The sequence below is a fragment of the Suillus plorans genome (assembly GCF_016647745.1).
Source record: "Suillus plorans strain S12 chromosome Unknown HD556scaffold_23, whole genome shotgun sequence".
In the NCBI taxonomy this organism is placed as follows: domain Eukaryota; kingdom Fungi; phylum Basidiomycota; class Agaricomycetes; order Boletales; family Suillaceae; genus Suillus; species Suillus plorans.
Genome location: NW_024537407.1, coordinates 563,863 through 577,829, shown reverse-complemented (window position 1 = coordinate 577,829; position 13,967 = coordinate 563,863). Strand labels below are relative to the sequence as shown.

Sequence of the window (13,967 nt, the reverse complement as noted above, 5' to 3'; positions counted from 1 at the left end):
ATGGGCCCGATCAAGACGGGGCAGCGTTGGGTGAATGTTCTTGTTTATTCACCTTCAGGCGACAAAATCGCATCAGGCGGGTTGAATGAGACGATCTGCATTTGGGATACAAAAACATGCGAGCTCGTTATCGGCCCCATCGAAGAGCTGGGAGCCAGTGTCACGTCATTGTTGTGGTCGTCGGAAAGCAAAAAAAGTTTACGCCGCTTCAGACAAATTTGTGCGTGTTTTCTCGATAGTAACTCGCTTCGAGCACAACGATTTGGTGAATTCTATCGCGCTTCCACCCAAACACAATGTACTGGCCTGCGTGGGCCAGCCAGGTGCTGCACAACTATGGGACACAGAGTCCTATGAACCATTACTCCGTCAGCCATTCATTGACCGCCAGACTCTTCGCTGCATATCATTCTCTCGAGATGGGATATACCTAGCAAGTAGCGGACTTGACAAGAAACTCACCCTGTGGGTGGTAAAAGACATGGTCCCTGAGCTTACAGTACGTGTTTGCACGCCCATACTGCAAGTCAACAAGCTATACAGTAGGAAACTCACCCCCAGTCACCAACACCATCTTGCCTCGATGTCAGTACTCTCTCATCGGACCACCGTCCTTCCATTACTCACGGAACTAACACAGGTCGATATTACAAATCCTCAATCAAGGAGCGATGTGTTCACCGACGACGAGTCGGATACTTCATACGGTGATTGGTAAACCTTGTGTTTTGTCGTGCAATGTGCATACTGGAACACTAGTATTGATGATGAACAGACTGACCAGCACTATCATCCTTCAGCACCATCTTCAGGACCCTATCGTCATTCCCGGAATCACAACCTATCCCCCACTCAGCGCTTCTGGAATACTATTACTGTCCCTTCTCGACGCCACTTACCAGCAAATGAGTCCACCGCGCTGCAACCACGTCCCAAGCACAATCTCTTTGCACAATACACTGGCCCGCAGCCCGTGGCAGTCGCAGCTGGAGGAAAAAAAGTGTAAGCACTGTATCAGGTGTCCCTCGTTCTGCTACATACATTACCGAATCTCCAGAGGATCTACGTAGGGCGTCCGCCTGTGAAGACTAGGACTCAAACTGGTCAGTCATCCTCAACGATAACTCAGCCTACAGCGCAGCCACTTTCGATGTCACGGCCTCAGACTCAGCCTCAGGTGCAGACGACAAAATAACAACCTACTCCAGAAGAAAACTACGGTTGCTGGAGCAATTTTTGCCTCGCATTCTGGTCCATCCGCTGCGCTCGTCCTGTTGTCCCCACTACTGCTCAGCTTGCTGCCTCGTGATATTACTTTACCAAGTATGTTTCGATGTTTCCTATATCTCATTTGTACCGCATCATTCCTGATTGCGTGCTTTATCGATCTAATTGCTTGTAAGGGTCTATATCATTCTTTCTCTGTGTACATCAGTTTTCCTGCTGTTTCTCGCATGCGTGTCTGACATCTGTTGACGTTCGTTTTATTACAAACAATATCAAGTGAATGCTCTCCGTTTCGAGGTACCTGACAGGGCGCTTGTCATTTCACTTTGACATACTTGTCTGACTTAAACGCGCACGACAAATGCGGAGTAGCGCAGAGGATTGCCTTCGGCTCCAGGCCGCCATTAATTCATTAACCATTCCTGCAAAGATCTTTTTTCGATAAATAACTTGGTATTATAATTCAGTAGCAGTAGGGTAACGCATTCTACGCTTTTACATCTACACACTCATCTTCATCGCTATCGTTGGGTGAGGATCGTACCCTTCAACCACAATGTCTTCCGAATCGAATCCGTCGATGTCAGTTATCTCCCTTCTGAATTTGACTTTTGGAAATGATTTGGGTTCGCGTTTGAGTTGTATTTCGAGGGCATCAACATGGTCGCGGTAAACATGCGCATCTCCAAGTTGGATGATGAGCTCGTGGGGTTTGGTCCCCGTAACGTGCGCAACCATGTGCGTTAGGAGCGCGTAAGACGCGATGTTGAAAGGGATGCCGAGCCCAAGGTCGGCTGAGCGTTGGTACATGAGACATGATAGGCGTTTAGGAGCATCGGGTGTAACGGGGAGATGCACGTAGAATTGGCACATCATATGACATGGTGGAAGCGCCATGAGCGGCATAGCTGAGGTATGAGATCAGCGCACGTAGGACAGCCAAACTAAAGTAAACTCACCTGCTGGATTCCATGCACTCAGGATTATTCGTCGATCAGTCGGATCATCTCTGATCTTCCGAATGCACTCCTTCAGCTGATCGACGCCCTGATCGGTGTAGTCTGTATCACAATCAACATAGTTTGCGCCAAAATGTCTCCATTGAAACCCATACACGGGGCCAAGATCACCCTCCCGTCTGTGTCCCAAACCGCGCTTCTCGAGAAATTCTTTGCTTCCGTTTCCGTCCCATATTTTGATGCCCTTCTGCGAGAGCACTCGGGCGTCCGTGCTGCCTCGGATAAACCAGAGAAGTTCTTCTACTATGGCGCGTAGGAATGTGCGTTTTGTTGTGAGGAGCGGGAGCGTGTCATCTGCGAGAGAGAAACGGAAAGAGGGGGGTGCAAAGATAGATAGGGTGCCTGTACCAGTGCGATCTGGCCGAACTTCGCCTATGTCTATGACACGGCGGACGAGGGAGAGATATTGATGCTCCTCATGTGGCGTCATGGGCTCTGTGCTGCCCATTGTCGAGTATGCCAGTGAGCGATAGGCAACACGCGTGTAGTTGGCAAGACGCGTCTGATTGCCTTCCAAGAGTGCTTAGTAATTTGAAATACGTCCACGTACGTTTGATCACATGTTCGTTATGTTCTTACTTACCTGTTTCAAAATTTCATAGCCCACGGGCGCCGCCATTATATTGCAGATGTTTTCCGACTTTGGCCCACTCTGGTATTCTTCCACCATCAGGAAAGAGAGACCAATGAAAGCACAGGCAGGAGAATTCGACCACCAGGACACTCGTCATTTCAAGCATCATGTATGTCTGTGCGATGATTATTAGTTTAGCAAGGTATTTAGAGAATTTATGAATTACATCACTCGTCTTTGCCGATTTCGACTCAGCTGCAGCAAGAAGCACTAGTAGATTCCACCAGAAGTACTGCTGCGGTGATTTTCAAATCATAAATTAAAGTTCAAGTGGTACATTAATGTGCATATGGGGCCCATCTATGAGAGTGTAGACCTCCTCACATGATCATGATAAGCCTACTCGGTACTTGGTGTCTTGAAATACATGACCCGGGAAAACCAGCAGCTTGTAAGAGGTCGTAATAGCTTCGAACTCTGATATTTATTTCACAGATTTGAAGGTGGATTGAATTTGCAGGCCGCAGAATAGGGAACAACTGCAGACCCGGCCAAGAAACTGAGCTGCAGCGGTACGGATATATCACCAAACGTCGCAGTAAGCCATGATATATATCTAGTGTACATGAACAAGCAGTGCCTTTCTGCTGGAAGACTGATGATACAGAGGACGGAGGATCTTCGTAGAGGATGCTCTAATTTTCGTCAACTTGGACGAGTAGAGAGAAGACCTTCCTCATACAATGGCCATGTCCTTCCAATCCACGTCGCCAGCTCTGTGTGATCTCTGAGTGCATCACCAGTGTTCGGGTGGATGAGAACGCTTTGAAATGCGTAGCTGGGTTAACGAGCTAACGCGAAGCGTTATGAATGTGACACGCACTCGCAAGGCCCCCGATTAACGACAAGCCACGAAAATAATGCTCCCGTCTGGTGGGGACTGAATGTATTTACCTCGAACATAGCGGTAGGGTGGGGACCTTAAAAGAACAAGGGTGAGTACCTCGCTGTGTGACATCGATGGGATAATCATATACGCACCGATTGGTTTATCCCAGAGCCTATATATCCGCAACTATGACATGAAGAATGAATAAACAGCTACTGAATGAGCAAGAGAAAGAACTTGTGTACCTCTGGAAACTCCCTTCTTACACGCTCGTGTAGTTCTTTCGCATATTGCGCATGAGCAGCCACAGCGGGCATGTAATAAACTAGCATCCGTGGTAAAATCGGGGTACCATTAACATGTGAGAGGCTCGCTCACTGTGGAAGTCGAAACCATTCTTAGACGGACTAAATTGTTTCGGGAATTCGTCATAGGCGGCCGAGCGAGGACCAGGTGGGTTGTACAGGGATTTCCCGTCAGGATTGATGGTGGTTGGAAGGGGTTCTGCACCTTCATACCCTGCTAGAAGAGATGGCCACTGACTCATGTTTACTGTAGTATAGGGGTTATCGATGTTGTTATTGTTAGGAGGAACGACGATGACAACAAGACTAGAGTCAACGCGGGAGGCCTTATAAGATTGGAACAAGCGGGTGGAGTCCGATACAGACGGTGTGCGTGGTGTGGAGGATGAGTAAGCATTTGTCACCAACTGGTATGATCACTCAGCAAAGAAGTGGGGGATGGCAGTTTGAGGCCTGACTCGGAGGCCTAGGCCTGAGCGCTGAGCTAACAGCCCGCTACTCCTTCTACCTCGAGCAGCGACTGTCAGGTATTGTTGTAATAGCATGCTCCAATTGATCAAGAATCATGATTGAAGTTCTCCATACGAGTATTGAATATTGATGCATGAAGGAACTTGGTAAAAGAACATGATGATCATATGATGCCGTTCCATTGCCGTGTGTCGGTGAAGAAGCAGTTGAAGTTGACAACATGAGAGAATCCGTTCATAAGACTTCAAACATATGGCACTTGTATACATTGAAGCCGTATTGCAGATAGTCGCCCAGTTTGTTGTATCCCCACTCACATAGTCGGACACATATGTGCTGTGCGGCAGATCTGTGGAAACGTCGCTGAACAAGCTACCTGCTCAAGCGTCCGCAGCGCCGAAAAATACAGAGCAGAGATGAGCCATGCGAAAGCTTGAAGGTTGTAACGAGGGCGGAATCGATTAATCAAGGTCGGTACCCGGGAAAAGGTGTGTCAACGTTATCACCCACGACCATGAAGTCTAAATTGTACTATCAAATCTCAACGGCAGGCTGGCACAGCGGAAACTACCTGTTCGCACGGCAGCAGATATTTCTCTATGACATACAACTAGGCATATTAATCTGTCCTGAGGAATGTTCTAAAGGACGAAACCGCAATTCCATATGTTTTCCTGCTGTGGTGCTTGTTGACGATCATCCATCATCCATCATACATCATACATATCCACGACACCCTTGGCCTAGTTTTCGACCGGGAAGATATTCGACGAAGCTGCACATAGGTCGAGTTCTGTTGTAAACTTCGACTGGAATAATACTCTCGACGACAAGGCTCATGTTATCACTGGCTCACAAAACAGCCGCTGTTAGCATCTTCGACCAAGTATCCAGAAATTTGGCTAGCATAGGTTGCATACCCTTGTCAGAGTACCTATATGGTTCTTCATCTATCCCAGCAGCACCACTACAACAGGAAACCCTATCTACCGTTCTCCAGAATGTTCCCATTCAACACCCACAACCCTCAACACCGGCCATAACCAAGACGTCAGTTGACACCGTCTCAGCAAACGCTATCAGCCGTTTACATCAAACATCTCAACGCACGTTCGGATCCATCGAGCCACTTAAGTTTGAATTCATCGAGGAAGCCGGCCAGCGCAGTGCGTATCCACTCTTACATCAAATCATCATCCTCATAATAACTCCACAGGCAAGAAATGCATATTGACAATATCTCGTCCAAACGGAAGCACTCGTTCTTATGCAACCGATCCCGTCTATTCTCGCAAATCCGATGCAAAATCTGCTGCGGCCACTCTCGCGATCGAAATGGGTGCACTGGATTTCATCACTCACGGAGATCCTGAGGAACTCAAACTTAAACGCGGACTTGTCCTCGCCTCCATCAATAGCTCACAAAACCAGGAGCGTACACAAGCAGAGTTCGGATCTACTGCTGAGCATCTAGACGGCAATAATGCGATTGAGCAAATCGAGACCTGTTGCGCAGAATGGCGGGGTGGTTCCATTGCACCACATTGGGTAGCATTGCTAGAGCCCAAAGTCGGTCACAGTAAGTATCAAAATGTAGGATGTCCGGACCCTGTTGAACTAAGGTCACCGCAGCTCAAGGTTGTGCCCTCAGAATCGAACTTTCACCACACGTAATCAAGGTCTACGCATCCGATACCATCTACAACACGTATAACGAAGCAAAGGGCGCGTGTGCTGAAGCCGCACTTCGCGAAGGCGTTCTCGACTTTATCAAGCACGGAAACGGCCAACTACGCCCTGCATCCCCCCAACTATACTCAGCCCCCAGTTCCTCCGACATAAATGGTGTCTCAGCCAACAAACAACCTCCATCGACTCTCCAGGCATTCTACGAATCCCTCCCCCGTCCATTTCCTGAATCTTTCGAAAGCAAAGACGTCAACGAGCTCGGTGCGCCTGGATATATGAACACCCTCGTACAAAATGCAAGAGGCGGAAAGTTGACCACCACATTCATTTTCACATCAGACGGAACTCCAGGACGTACGTAGTCTCTATTATCATAAAACACTCGCGCTCACGATCGATACTGATTTATTCTATCTAGTGCACGGTTGTTTCCTCCGCTTAGACAGACCCACAGAATATAGAGCATACCTCGTCGATCCCAGGTTCCCAAAACGCGCAGATGCAAAAGCAGCCGTATGCCTCCAGGCGCTGTCTCAGGGCGCTGGAGATTACATGCGCGCGATAGGAAAGGCTGTCGAGGAGAGAGTCACGCCTTTGATGAAAACATGGGTGAACGATCAAGTATACCCTGCCCTCTTATCCGAGTATAATAAACTCAGGGGTCGGCATCCTAATTTTACTTATGAGAAGGAGAAAGATGGTCCGTTCTTGTTTTCTTATCATGTCACCTCGCATGCTCATTGCGTATTAGCCTTTGGATGCACGATGACGCTCCAGCTCTCTGCCGATCCTATGCCTGACCAAACACGAATCTGGACAGTATCGAATAACTACCGCAACAAGGCAGATGCCAAGGTAGCTGTCATTTGCATCGCAATCGAACAAGGTGTGATGGAGTTCCTCCGGTTTCGAGGCGAGCCTCCTCCTCCTGGCTATACCACCCCATATTCTCTGCAGACCTTTGACCCTGGATCGTCTCAGAAATCCAACGGGAAACGAAAGATGGTCGAGGATGCGCACTCGCAGGGTGAACATGAAAAGCCTACAAAACGACAAAAGAAAGCAAAGCTTGAGAGCGCTGCAACCAAACACGGTAACAAGAAAGCGAAAGGCAGCACCCTCATCCATAGCATTCCCGAGTCTGGCACCATCCGTGCAGGACAACCTTCTCGAAAGGGGTACGCTTCTGCACCATATCGGCCAGGACTTGGGGATGAGAGTGGTTCTGGGACTGCGTACCGTCTGCCGCAGGTGTTCTTGAATCCTATTCCACCTAATAGGCCTGATCAGCGGTTCATGCCTCTTCGCGCGCATTCTTCTGTGCAAGGTGATTATGGGTATCCGTTTTCGGCACAGTCTTTCGCTGGAGCTTCGGGCACTAGTTCTGGAGGTGGTGCGGGTGCGGAGCGGTTAGGTGATTCATCTGAGCCAGAACCTGGGGAGGTTGTATGATTTTGTTGAATCGAGTACTGTTTGAGATGGTTCATAGTGCTGCATCGCGAGGGTTATAATTACATGGATCCCACGTCACCTAGATATTCTCCTTGTTCTCGAGGGAAGCTCTGTCCTTCCGGAGTTATCCTTGTTCAACGTTGCAACATCAATAGGTGGTGATCCGAGACTGTTGAAAGGGAATTTGACAGCTGCACTAGAACCACCTGCTATATTCACTGGTCGCCGCATCGCACTGTATAAGAAGGATTTTTTTTATAAAAAAAATTCAATTATTGTCCAGTTGGGGTACAGTACCATATGTAGGACATTAATATCTAGGAAAAGGGACACCTGTGTCCCCGCCGCGTCTCCTACTTTCCAAATGCCCTGATGAAGGGTGACCTCCATCAGTCCGCCGTTCCCGCCGGCCGTTTTAGATGCACAAGTCTGCTACTCCACGGGTCCGTGCTGATACTGTTCGTGTGTGTATGTGAATCTATCGTGTGTTAGGGATTATACAAGTACTCGGATCGCCGAAGCGATCTTTGCACGAAGGAGTTAAATGAATTGCGGAAAGAAAATGAGTGGCGGGTTGGGTCCAGCACGACGGGCTGCTAGTGGAACCTTCTTCGCCATGTATCTCTACATCGAAAGTTCTCTGTCCCTGGCCGTCCCTTACGTCTCTTTTCGTCTTATCTCCAGATGGGCTTTGGAGCCGCGCCCTTTCCTTGCGTTGGCGAGTGAGAATAGAAAAGCGCGATGGCGCTGCTGACGAATGTGCGTTTGACGTTCTGTACACTGATCACGGTTATAATCTAATTTTAGGCTGAAGAGGGAGGGACATCACTGAACGTAGGTTTCAACCTCCCGGTGCTATTTACGAATCGAATAAGGTGCGCTGTGGCTTTAACGTCGGTGAGCAGGTACTTGATAGAGGATGCCCGTCTTCTCAGGACGGATGTGAGGGTGTGACCTTCCCGCGCGTATTGAGGGCATCGGAGGAGGAAGCGTTGTACAGTCTCGGGAGTATCTTCACAATGAGGACAGTTGGGGGATGCGCTTTTGCCAATGCGATGCAGGTGCTGATTAAGTGAAATATGACGGGTGCGGAGCCACAGCATGAGGCTGATGTGCCGTTTCGGGAGATGTTGAACAAGGGATATGAACGATTTGCTTGCGGCAGTGAGATCAGCCAGGTATTTTAGGGCCTTACAAGAATTCCATCTCGGGAGCACCGATTAAAGTGGTCCTAGGAAAACTACGCCCCAAGCAACCCGACCCGACGTACGTAATATTAACAGGCGTTGCAATATCTTATAAAATAAGACCTCCGGGGCCTGTATCTCATCTTTGGTTTCCAGCCCCAGGACGAAGAGGAGGTATCTACCAATTCAGCTCCGACCCCCAGCGCTCACCACGACCCCTGTCGTGCAAGAAGCACTTCAGGTAGCAGGCCGTCTCGTAGTTACCATGGAGAACGACCGACACGGCAGGTTCTGGGCAGTCTTCACAAACCCGTGGGACACCTGAGTCCCTAGCCCACCTGGCAAAGTGGGGCGCAGTATGGCTCTGTGGCGCTTCTAGTTGCGACACGTCATTGCCAGAAGGGACTGCTTGGTCCGCTTGGGTAAGCGAAGCTGCTAGGGCTTCGGCCAAATCAGCCTGAAACCTCTCATCTTTGACATCCCCCGACGGAGCAGTTACCGGGGGTTCCTGTGATGAGTTCTGAGTTGCGGAAGGAGGTGGTACTCCCGCCGACTTCTTGCAAGTATGCTTCTTGAGCTGCTTGCGAGACCTGAACTCGACCTTGCACTTGGGGCAGGCTAGTGGATCCACACTCGGATTGTGTTGTACCGCAACCGCCACATGTCCACCCTTCGCTAGGATTCGGGTCCTTTCTCGCTTCGCTGCTCTAGCGCGTTTACGAGCAAGCCTTTTCTTTTCGTGATTCGCACGGTTGTAAGCCGTGGCTCCTTTCTCAAGGGAGAAGAAGGCATTATCGCCCTCCGAGTTCACTACTTCGAGCAGGTACACAAATAAAACTTTCTTGGTCTTATCGACCAAGTGGGGATGGTAAGAATCCCCAAAAAACACTGCGAACGCAGTCTTAACCATCATGGAATGGAAACCTGGTCGAAAAGTCAACCAAGCGACACGTCCGTCTTCCGACTTAGTCGCAACCATAGTGTGTCCGACAATGTCAGACTTGGCAACGAACAGACGCCGCCTAAAGACATTAAGAATGTCGAAGACCGAGGGATCTTCAGCGAGTCCGGAGCCAACACCAGGTGCGATCTCAGTAACAGGGCCTTTTTGTCTGGGACTACCACGCGACAAACTGTGAGCGACTGAAGTCACTGTCCCTTCAGAGGTTGAAACAAGAGGAATTGCTGTCGTCATAGCAGCAATTTAAAGTCAAGAGGAAGGAAAAACGAAAGCAAAATGAAGAAGGAGGATATTAAGATTTGGCTGCCACTACTGCCGGTCTTCCTTCTATATCAGGCGAGACTACTAACTTACCTCTTCTCCATTCCTGCGCGATAAGACTCCCACATTATTCCTGCTACAGCAATAGTGGGTTTTGTTACCGCTGCCACATTGAAAGCTTGACCCCATAATATTTTCCCATAGAGCGACCAGCTGCTACAAAGGAATATTATTAGTATTCGTGCCTGTCTGTTTCTTTAGTATCATGGAGACATGTTGTCAAGAACACTCATAACAGCCGCAGCACATGCTTCAACTCTCCACATCCAACTTTCCACGTCCATCATATCCCTAACCTCCCCCTTCACCCGCGCCTCTTTACGCACACTCCAAAACGCCATTATTGCGCATGCAACAACGTCCAAGACTCCAGTGACCCCAGGAGAAGTCAACGCAGCGGTCCTTGTTCCGTTGTGTAACGTCGATGGTGTACCCGGCGTGCTACTCGAACTGCGAGGCGGTAAACTGAGGTCCCATGCTGGCGAAGTCAGGTATATTCAACCCCCAAAATGTCAAGTATCTCGGTGCTCATGATCACTAGTTTCCCTGGTGGAAGGGTCGACCCAGTGAGTTTATTCAGAACCTCTGTGTACTTCCTCATCATACCTGTAGGCAGATGCATCGTTTCTTGCTGCTGCGCTCAGAGAAACACAAGAAGAAGTAGGTCTAGATCATCGGCAGATCGATATTCTCGGCCAATTTGGCCCGCCTGAGCAAAGTCTCATGGGTCTCAGAGTATGGCCCTACGTCGTACGTTTATTCTACTCACCAGTTTTGTTTTGACTTGAATTCGGTGCGCAGGGCTTCGTATACCCACGTGGCAGTCATCACACAGATACCGGATCGCTAGATGATCCCTTACCCTCCATCTCGCTTTCCTCACTCACCATATCTCAGGCCGAGGTGGCGACCGTCTTCCATCTTCCCCTTTCCGCATTTACATCCCCTGCCCGTATCAGGCCTGACATGTTCCGCGCTGCCAGCCCATATTGGGCCATTGATGTCTCTGACCTTGTGGAGGGGTTCGAGGGGGTAAACGATCCATCGGGACACTCGGGAGTGAGTGGTGGGAAGGAGGGACGTTTAGAAGTTTGGGGTTTGACAGGTTGGTACATGTCATTGCTCATGCGAATTTTAAAGGTATACACCTAAATAAAAGATTAACATGTAGTAATGTCATTCTTCGTATCAGCGCCGGTAGAACTCCTAACGTTGAGGGACAGGCCACGAGGCAAATATGTTCACATGGCTTGGAGCTCCACGGTTGAGAGGGGTCACAGCGGTTGAGTTGCCACGCGTAAAGGTGTTGACCATCGACAGGAGTCCTTTAGTACATGAGCCTGCTCCTTGTTGGGTCCCCGGGAGGTGGCAAGGTGCCAGATGTGTGTATTATATGTCATGGACTAGGTCATCATGAATAGCGGCGTCGATACAACAAGATAAAACAAGATATGTACGATATCAGAATGCATGACAGATTGAGATAACAAGGATCATCTTCGTGCCCTTAATAGTCAACATCCTGCTGAATGAGCGCAATAGCTTTTGCAGAGCGAGGCTTAATAGAGCACTTGAATGGTTTCGGATGACTGGGAGTACATCTATTCAAACTGGTACCGCGAATATGATAGGATACACGACATACCTGATCGCGCCTGATGAGGAGTCGACCTCGGGGGTGTGCTCGACACCGTTCTCGACAATCTTGGAAATATCAAACACGGCGAGCGACATCACAGTAGATAACCAGATGGAAGCATCAGCGAGGTGGAGGCCTGTACATCAAAAGCAAGCAAATATCACAATACTGTTTTATTGAGGGAACTTCTGCATACCGGGACAGATCCTGCGGAGCAGAAAATTAGCATTCCACTCCAAATTAACTCTATGCGTACCGTCTACCAAAGCCGAAGCAGATCGTGCGAGGTTCACGTTCGGGATCCTTTCCGTCATTGTCTAGGAAGCGTTCAGGGTTGAATTCCGAAGGGTTAGCATATGTCCGCGGGTCATTGAGCATGAACCTAGCATGCAATTCTATCATGTTGAATCCAGAGAAATGCGAGCACCAACCAGATGTTAGGCATGATCAAGGATCCTTTCGGAATGTAGTACCCGTCATAGATATCGTCCTCAGAGACACAGTGGGGGATCCCTGTCTTTAGGCGATTGATACCGCTCGGAAATAAAAAGAATACAATAAACACATACCTGTAGGGATGACAACATTCCAGCGCAGGGATTCTTTCACAAGGGCCTCGATATAGGGGAGGGAGTCGCGGTCTGCCAAAGAGGGAAGACGATCAGTGCCAACAACAGCATCTATTTCAGCCTGAGCCTTCTTCTGCACATCAGGGAACAGTGTCATCGCCAGGAAAATTGAATAGATTGTAGAAACTGTCTGTGGAGACAGATGTTAGTCTCAAAATATAATAATCTATCTGTAATATGAAGGGAGGAGCTAACCGTGTCGGCACCACCGGCGTATAGGGATAGAGCAGACCATTTCACCATGTGATCCTCTTCCGCAGACAAAGTTCGGCCTTTCAACAGATTCGAGGTGAAAGACACACGGGCAACTCCGGCAGCCTGTGATGTGTTCAACCCGTGATCGCCGAACTGTAGATGTTGCTTACTATCTGATCCTTGACGAATTTGTGTGGTGCAGCAACCAACTCTTCGAGGGTCTGGTTCCATTCACGGGCCAAGCATTTGAATCCAGCACCGGGAAACCACTCGGGAACCTTGGCCACTAGAAATAAGTCAGCTCATTGTAAATATTAGAATACTGTAGTCTTACACCATGGCATGATGTCAACCATGAAGGCACCAGTATCGGTGGACCGCGATAATTGATTCATAGCGCGGTCTGCAAGGTCGACGAAGGGATCATTATTCTCCTTAACCTCATATCCATGAGAGATTTGCAAAATGATAGCGCCAGCAGTGCTATAAAAATCAAGGCCCCATTCATGCAATGATAAACACCACATACTGTCGAATATGTGCTTGCAGTTGCTCAGGTTTTGCAAACACACGCTTCAGGAACCGGCGGGTCTCAATCTCCTCAATCGGTTCGTAGACAGCCATAGCAGCACGACTGCCAATGATGCGGTGGATGTTCTTGCGGTAATAGCGAAAACGATCACCATAAGAGAGAAAACCCAAAGCGTACTTCCAGCCAACAAGTTCGCCACCCATTGTAAGAACCGGACGGTCAGAGTAGACAGAGCTTTTCTTGTCTAGCAATGCCATCGCTGCCTCGACAGAATTCAGTACAATGATGTGCCGACCCAGAACTTCGACATGCGAGATGTCACCTGCACGGCATGGAATTGAAATATATTGTGTTGGGAAACATGAGGCACTCACCATATTTTTTGCGCCACTTGGCAAAGGTGAGCCAGGCCTTGTTGTGGGGCATGTCTGCGACGTTCCCAATGAGAGGCCACCCCGGAGGTCCAGGGGGATATGGTGCAAGGTTCTTCTTTCCGAATGCCTGCTTGACCAGATACACTCCGGCACCAGCAAGACATAGTAGGTCCAGCCAAGTAACATTGGTGAATATCAGCATGCTAGCTGAGGAAGAGCAAAAGATCGTGCAGTGAGCGATGAAGAGCAGTCCGACGAATACAATTCACGCTCTCCACCCTAGAAAATGAGGGAACGATACAAAGTTCAAGAAGGTGGACAAATTTAGTTGTTTGGCAGCGTGATTGATGGCCGGTCAAAGATGTTGTGGCGGCCCTGGAATCTTTATGTTATCGCAGGCGGAATTTAGTGAGGAAAGATACGATGTACTAATCGTAGGCTGCGACTAATAGCGTTAATAACAAGACACGACTCGGAGGGTCCAAACCGATGGGAGGATGGAA

The 13,967-nt window shown here is 49.0% G+C and overlaps 7 protein-coding genes across 7 annotated transcripts; 2 read left to right on the top strand and 5 right to left on the bottom strand.

Annotated features, from left to right (window-relative positions):
• Positions 1–1,539: 1,539 nt before the first annotated feature.
• HD556DRAFT_400470 (thymidylate synthase/dCMP hydroxymethylase domain-containing protein) lies at positions 1,540–2,800 on the bottom strand. Its single transcript, XM_041310501.1, has 2 exons — positions 2,187–2,800; positions 1,540–2,135 (listed from the first exon to the last, which is right to left on the bottom strand). The coding sequence occupies exons 1-2, from the start codon at positions 2,692–2,694 to the stop codon at positions 1,729–1,731; spliced, it is 915 nt and encodes a 304-aa protein (XP_041161155.1). The 5' UTR covers positions 2,695–2,800; the 3' UTR covers positions 1,540–1,728.
• Positions 2,801–3,525: 725 nt separating this feature from the next.
• HD556DRAFT_1307773 (DOPA-like domain-containing protein) lies at positions 3,526–4,256 on the bottom strand (the record flags this gene model as incomplete). Its single annotated transcript, XM_041300055.1, has 5 exons — positions 3,526–3,643; positions 3,704–3,800; positions 3,862–3,895; positions 3,955–4,034; positions 4,088–4,256. The coding sequence occupies 5 exons, from the start codon at positions 4,254–4,256 to the stop codon at positions 3,526–3,528; spliced, it is 498 nt and encodes a 165-aa protein (XP_041161154.1).
• A 1,067-nt stretch (positions 4,257–5,323) lies between these two features.
• On the top strand, positions 5,324–7,626 carry HD556DRAFT_1236101 (uncharacterized protein; the record flags this gene model as incomplete). The annotated part of the gene is made up of 5 exons (XM_041297799.1): positions 5,324–5,651; positions 5,702–6,064; positions 6,118–6,528; positions 6,593–6,874; positions 6,926–7,626. The coding sequence occupies 5 exons, from the start codon at positions 5,324–5,326 to the stop codon at positions 7,624–7,626; spliced, it is 2,085 nt and encodes a 694-aa protein (XP_041161153.1).
• Positions 7,627–7,834: 208 nt separating this feature from the next.
• Positions 7,835–8,860, bottom strand: HD556DRAFT_400242 (uncharacterized protein). Its single transcript, XM_041310500.1, has 3 exons — positions 8,461–8,860; positions 7,924–8,399; positions 7,835–7,861 (listed from the first exon to the last, which is right to left on the bottom strand). Exons 1-2 carry the CDS (start codon positions 8,727–8,729, stop codon positions 8,105–8,107), a joined length of 564 nt encoding a protein of 187 aa, XP_041161152.1. The 5' UTR covers positions 8,730–8,860; the 3' UTR covers positions 7,835–7,861; positions 7,924–8,104.
• Positions 8,816–10,111, bottom strand: HD556DRAFT_400108 (uncharacterized protein). Its single transcript, XM_041310499.1, has 2 exons — positions 8,996–10,111; positions 8,816–8,945 (listed from the first exon to the last, which is right to left on the bottom strand). Exons 1-2 carry the CDS (start codon positions 10,006–10,008, stop codon positions 8,903–8,905), a joined length of 1,056 nt encoding a protein of 351 aa, XP_041161151.1. The 5' UTR covers positions 10,009–10,111; the 3' UTR covers positions 8,816–8,902.
• A 197-nt stretch (positions 10,112–10,308) lies between these two features.
• HD556DRAFT_1431834 (NUDIX hydrolase domain-like protein) lies at positions 10,309–11,247 on the top strand (the record flags this gene model as incomplete). Its single annotated transcript, XM_041305052.1, has 4 exons — positions 10,309–10,586; positions 10,637–10,661; positions 10,708–10,845; positions 10,897–11,247. The coding sequence occupies 4 exons, from the start codon at positions 10,309–10,311 to the stop codon at positions 11,245–11,247; spliced, it is 792 nt and encodes a 263-aa protein (XP_041161150.1).
• A 299-nt stretch (positions 11,248–11,546) lies between these two features.
• HD556DRAFT_1519269 (cytochrome P450) lies at positions 11,547–13,666 on the bottom strand (the record flags this gene model as incomplete). The annotated part of the gene is made up of 11 exons (XM_041309124.1): positions 11,547–11,684; positions 11,741–11,870; positions 11,931–11,941; positions 11,991–12,116; positions 12,166–12,247; positions 12,304–12,493; positions 12,559–12,681; positions 12,729–12,844; positions 12,893–13,041; positions 13,088–13,412; positions 13,465–13,666. 11 exons carry the CDS (start codon positions 13,664–13,666, stop codon positions 11,603–11,605), a joined length of 1,536 nt encoding a protein of 511 aa, XP_041161149.1. The 3' UTR covers positions 11,547–11,602.
• Positions 13,667–13,967: the final 301 nt, after the last annotated feature.

Excerpts from the sequence above, each read along its gene's own strand:
- HD556DRAFT_400470 (XM_041310501.1), bottom strand. The coding sequence starts at position 2,694 with ATGGGCAGCACAGAGCCCATGACGCCACATGAGGAGCATCAATATCTC. Across the intron at positions 2,136-2,186 it reads GAGTGCATGGAATCCAGCAG|CTATGCCGCTCATGGCGCTT; the intron begins GTGAGTTTACTT and ends CTCATACCTCAG.
- HD556DRAFT_400242 (XM_041310500.1), bottom strand. The coding sequence starts at position 8,729 with ATGCTGTGGCTCCGCACCCGTCATATTTCACTTAATCAGCACCTGCAT. Across the intron at positions 8,400-8,460 it reads ACCGGGAGGTTGAAACCTAC|AACGTCAAACGCACATTCGT; the intron begins GTTCAGTGATGT and ends ATCAGTGTACAG.
- HD556DRAFT_400108 (XM_041310499.1), bottom strand. The coding sequence starts at position 10,008 with ATGACGACAGCAATTCCTCTTGTTTCAACCTCTGAAGGGACAGTGACT. Across the intron at positions 8,946-8,995 it reads TGGGGGTCGGAGCTGAATTG|GCCCCGGAGGTCTTATTTTA; the intron begins GTAGATACCTCC and ends GATGAGATACAG.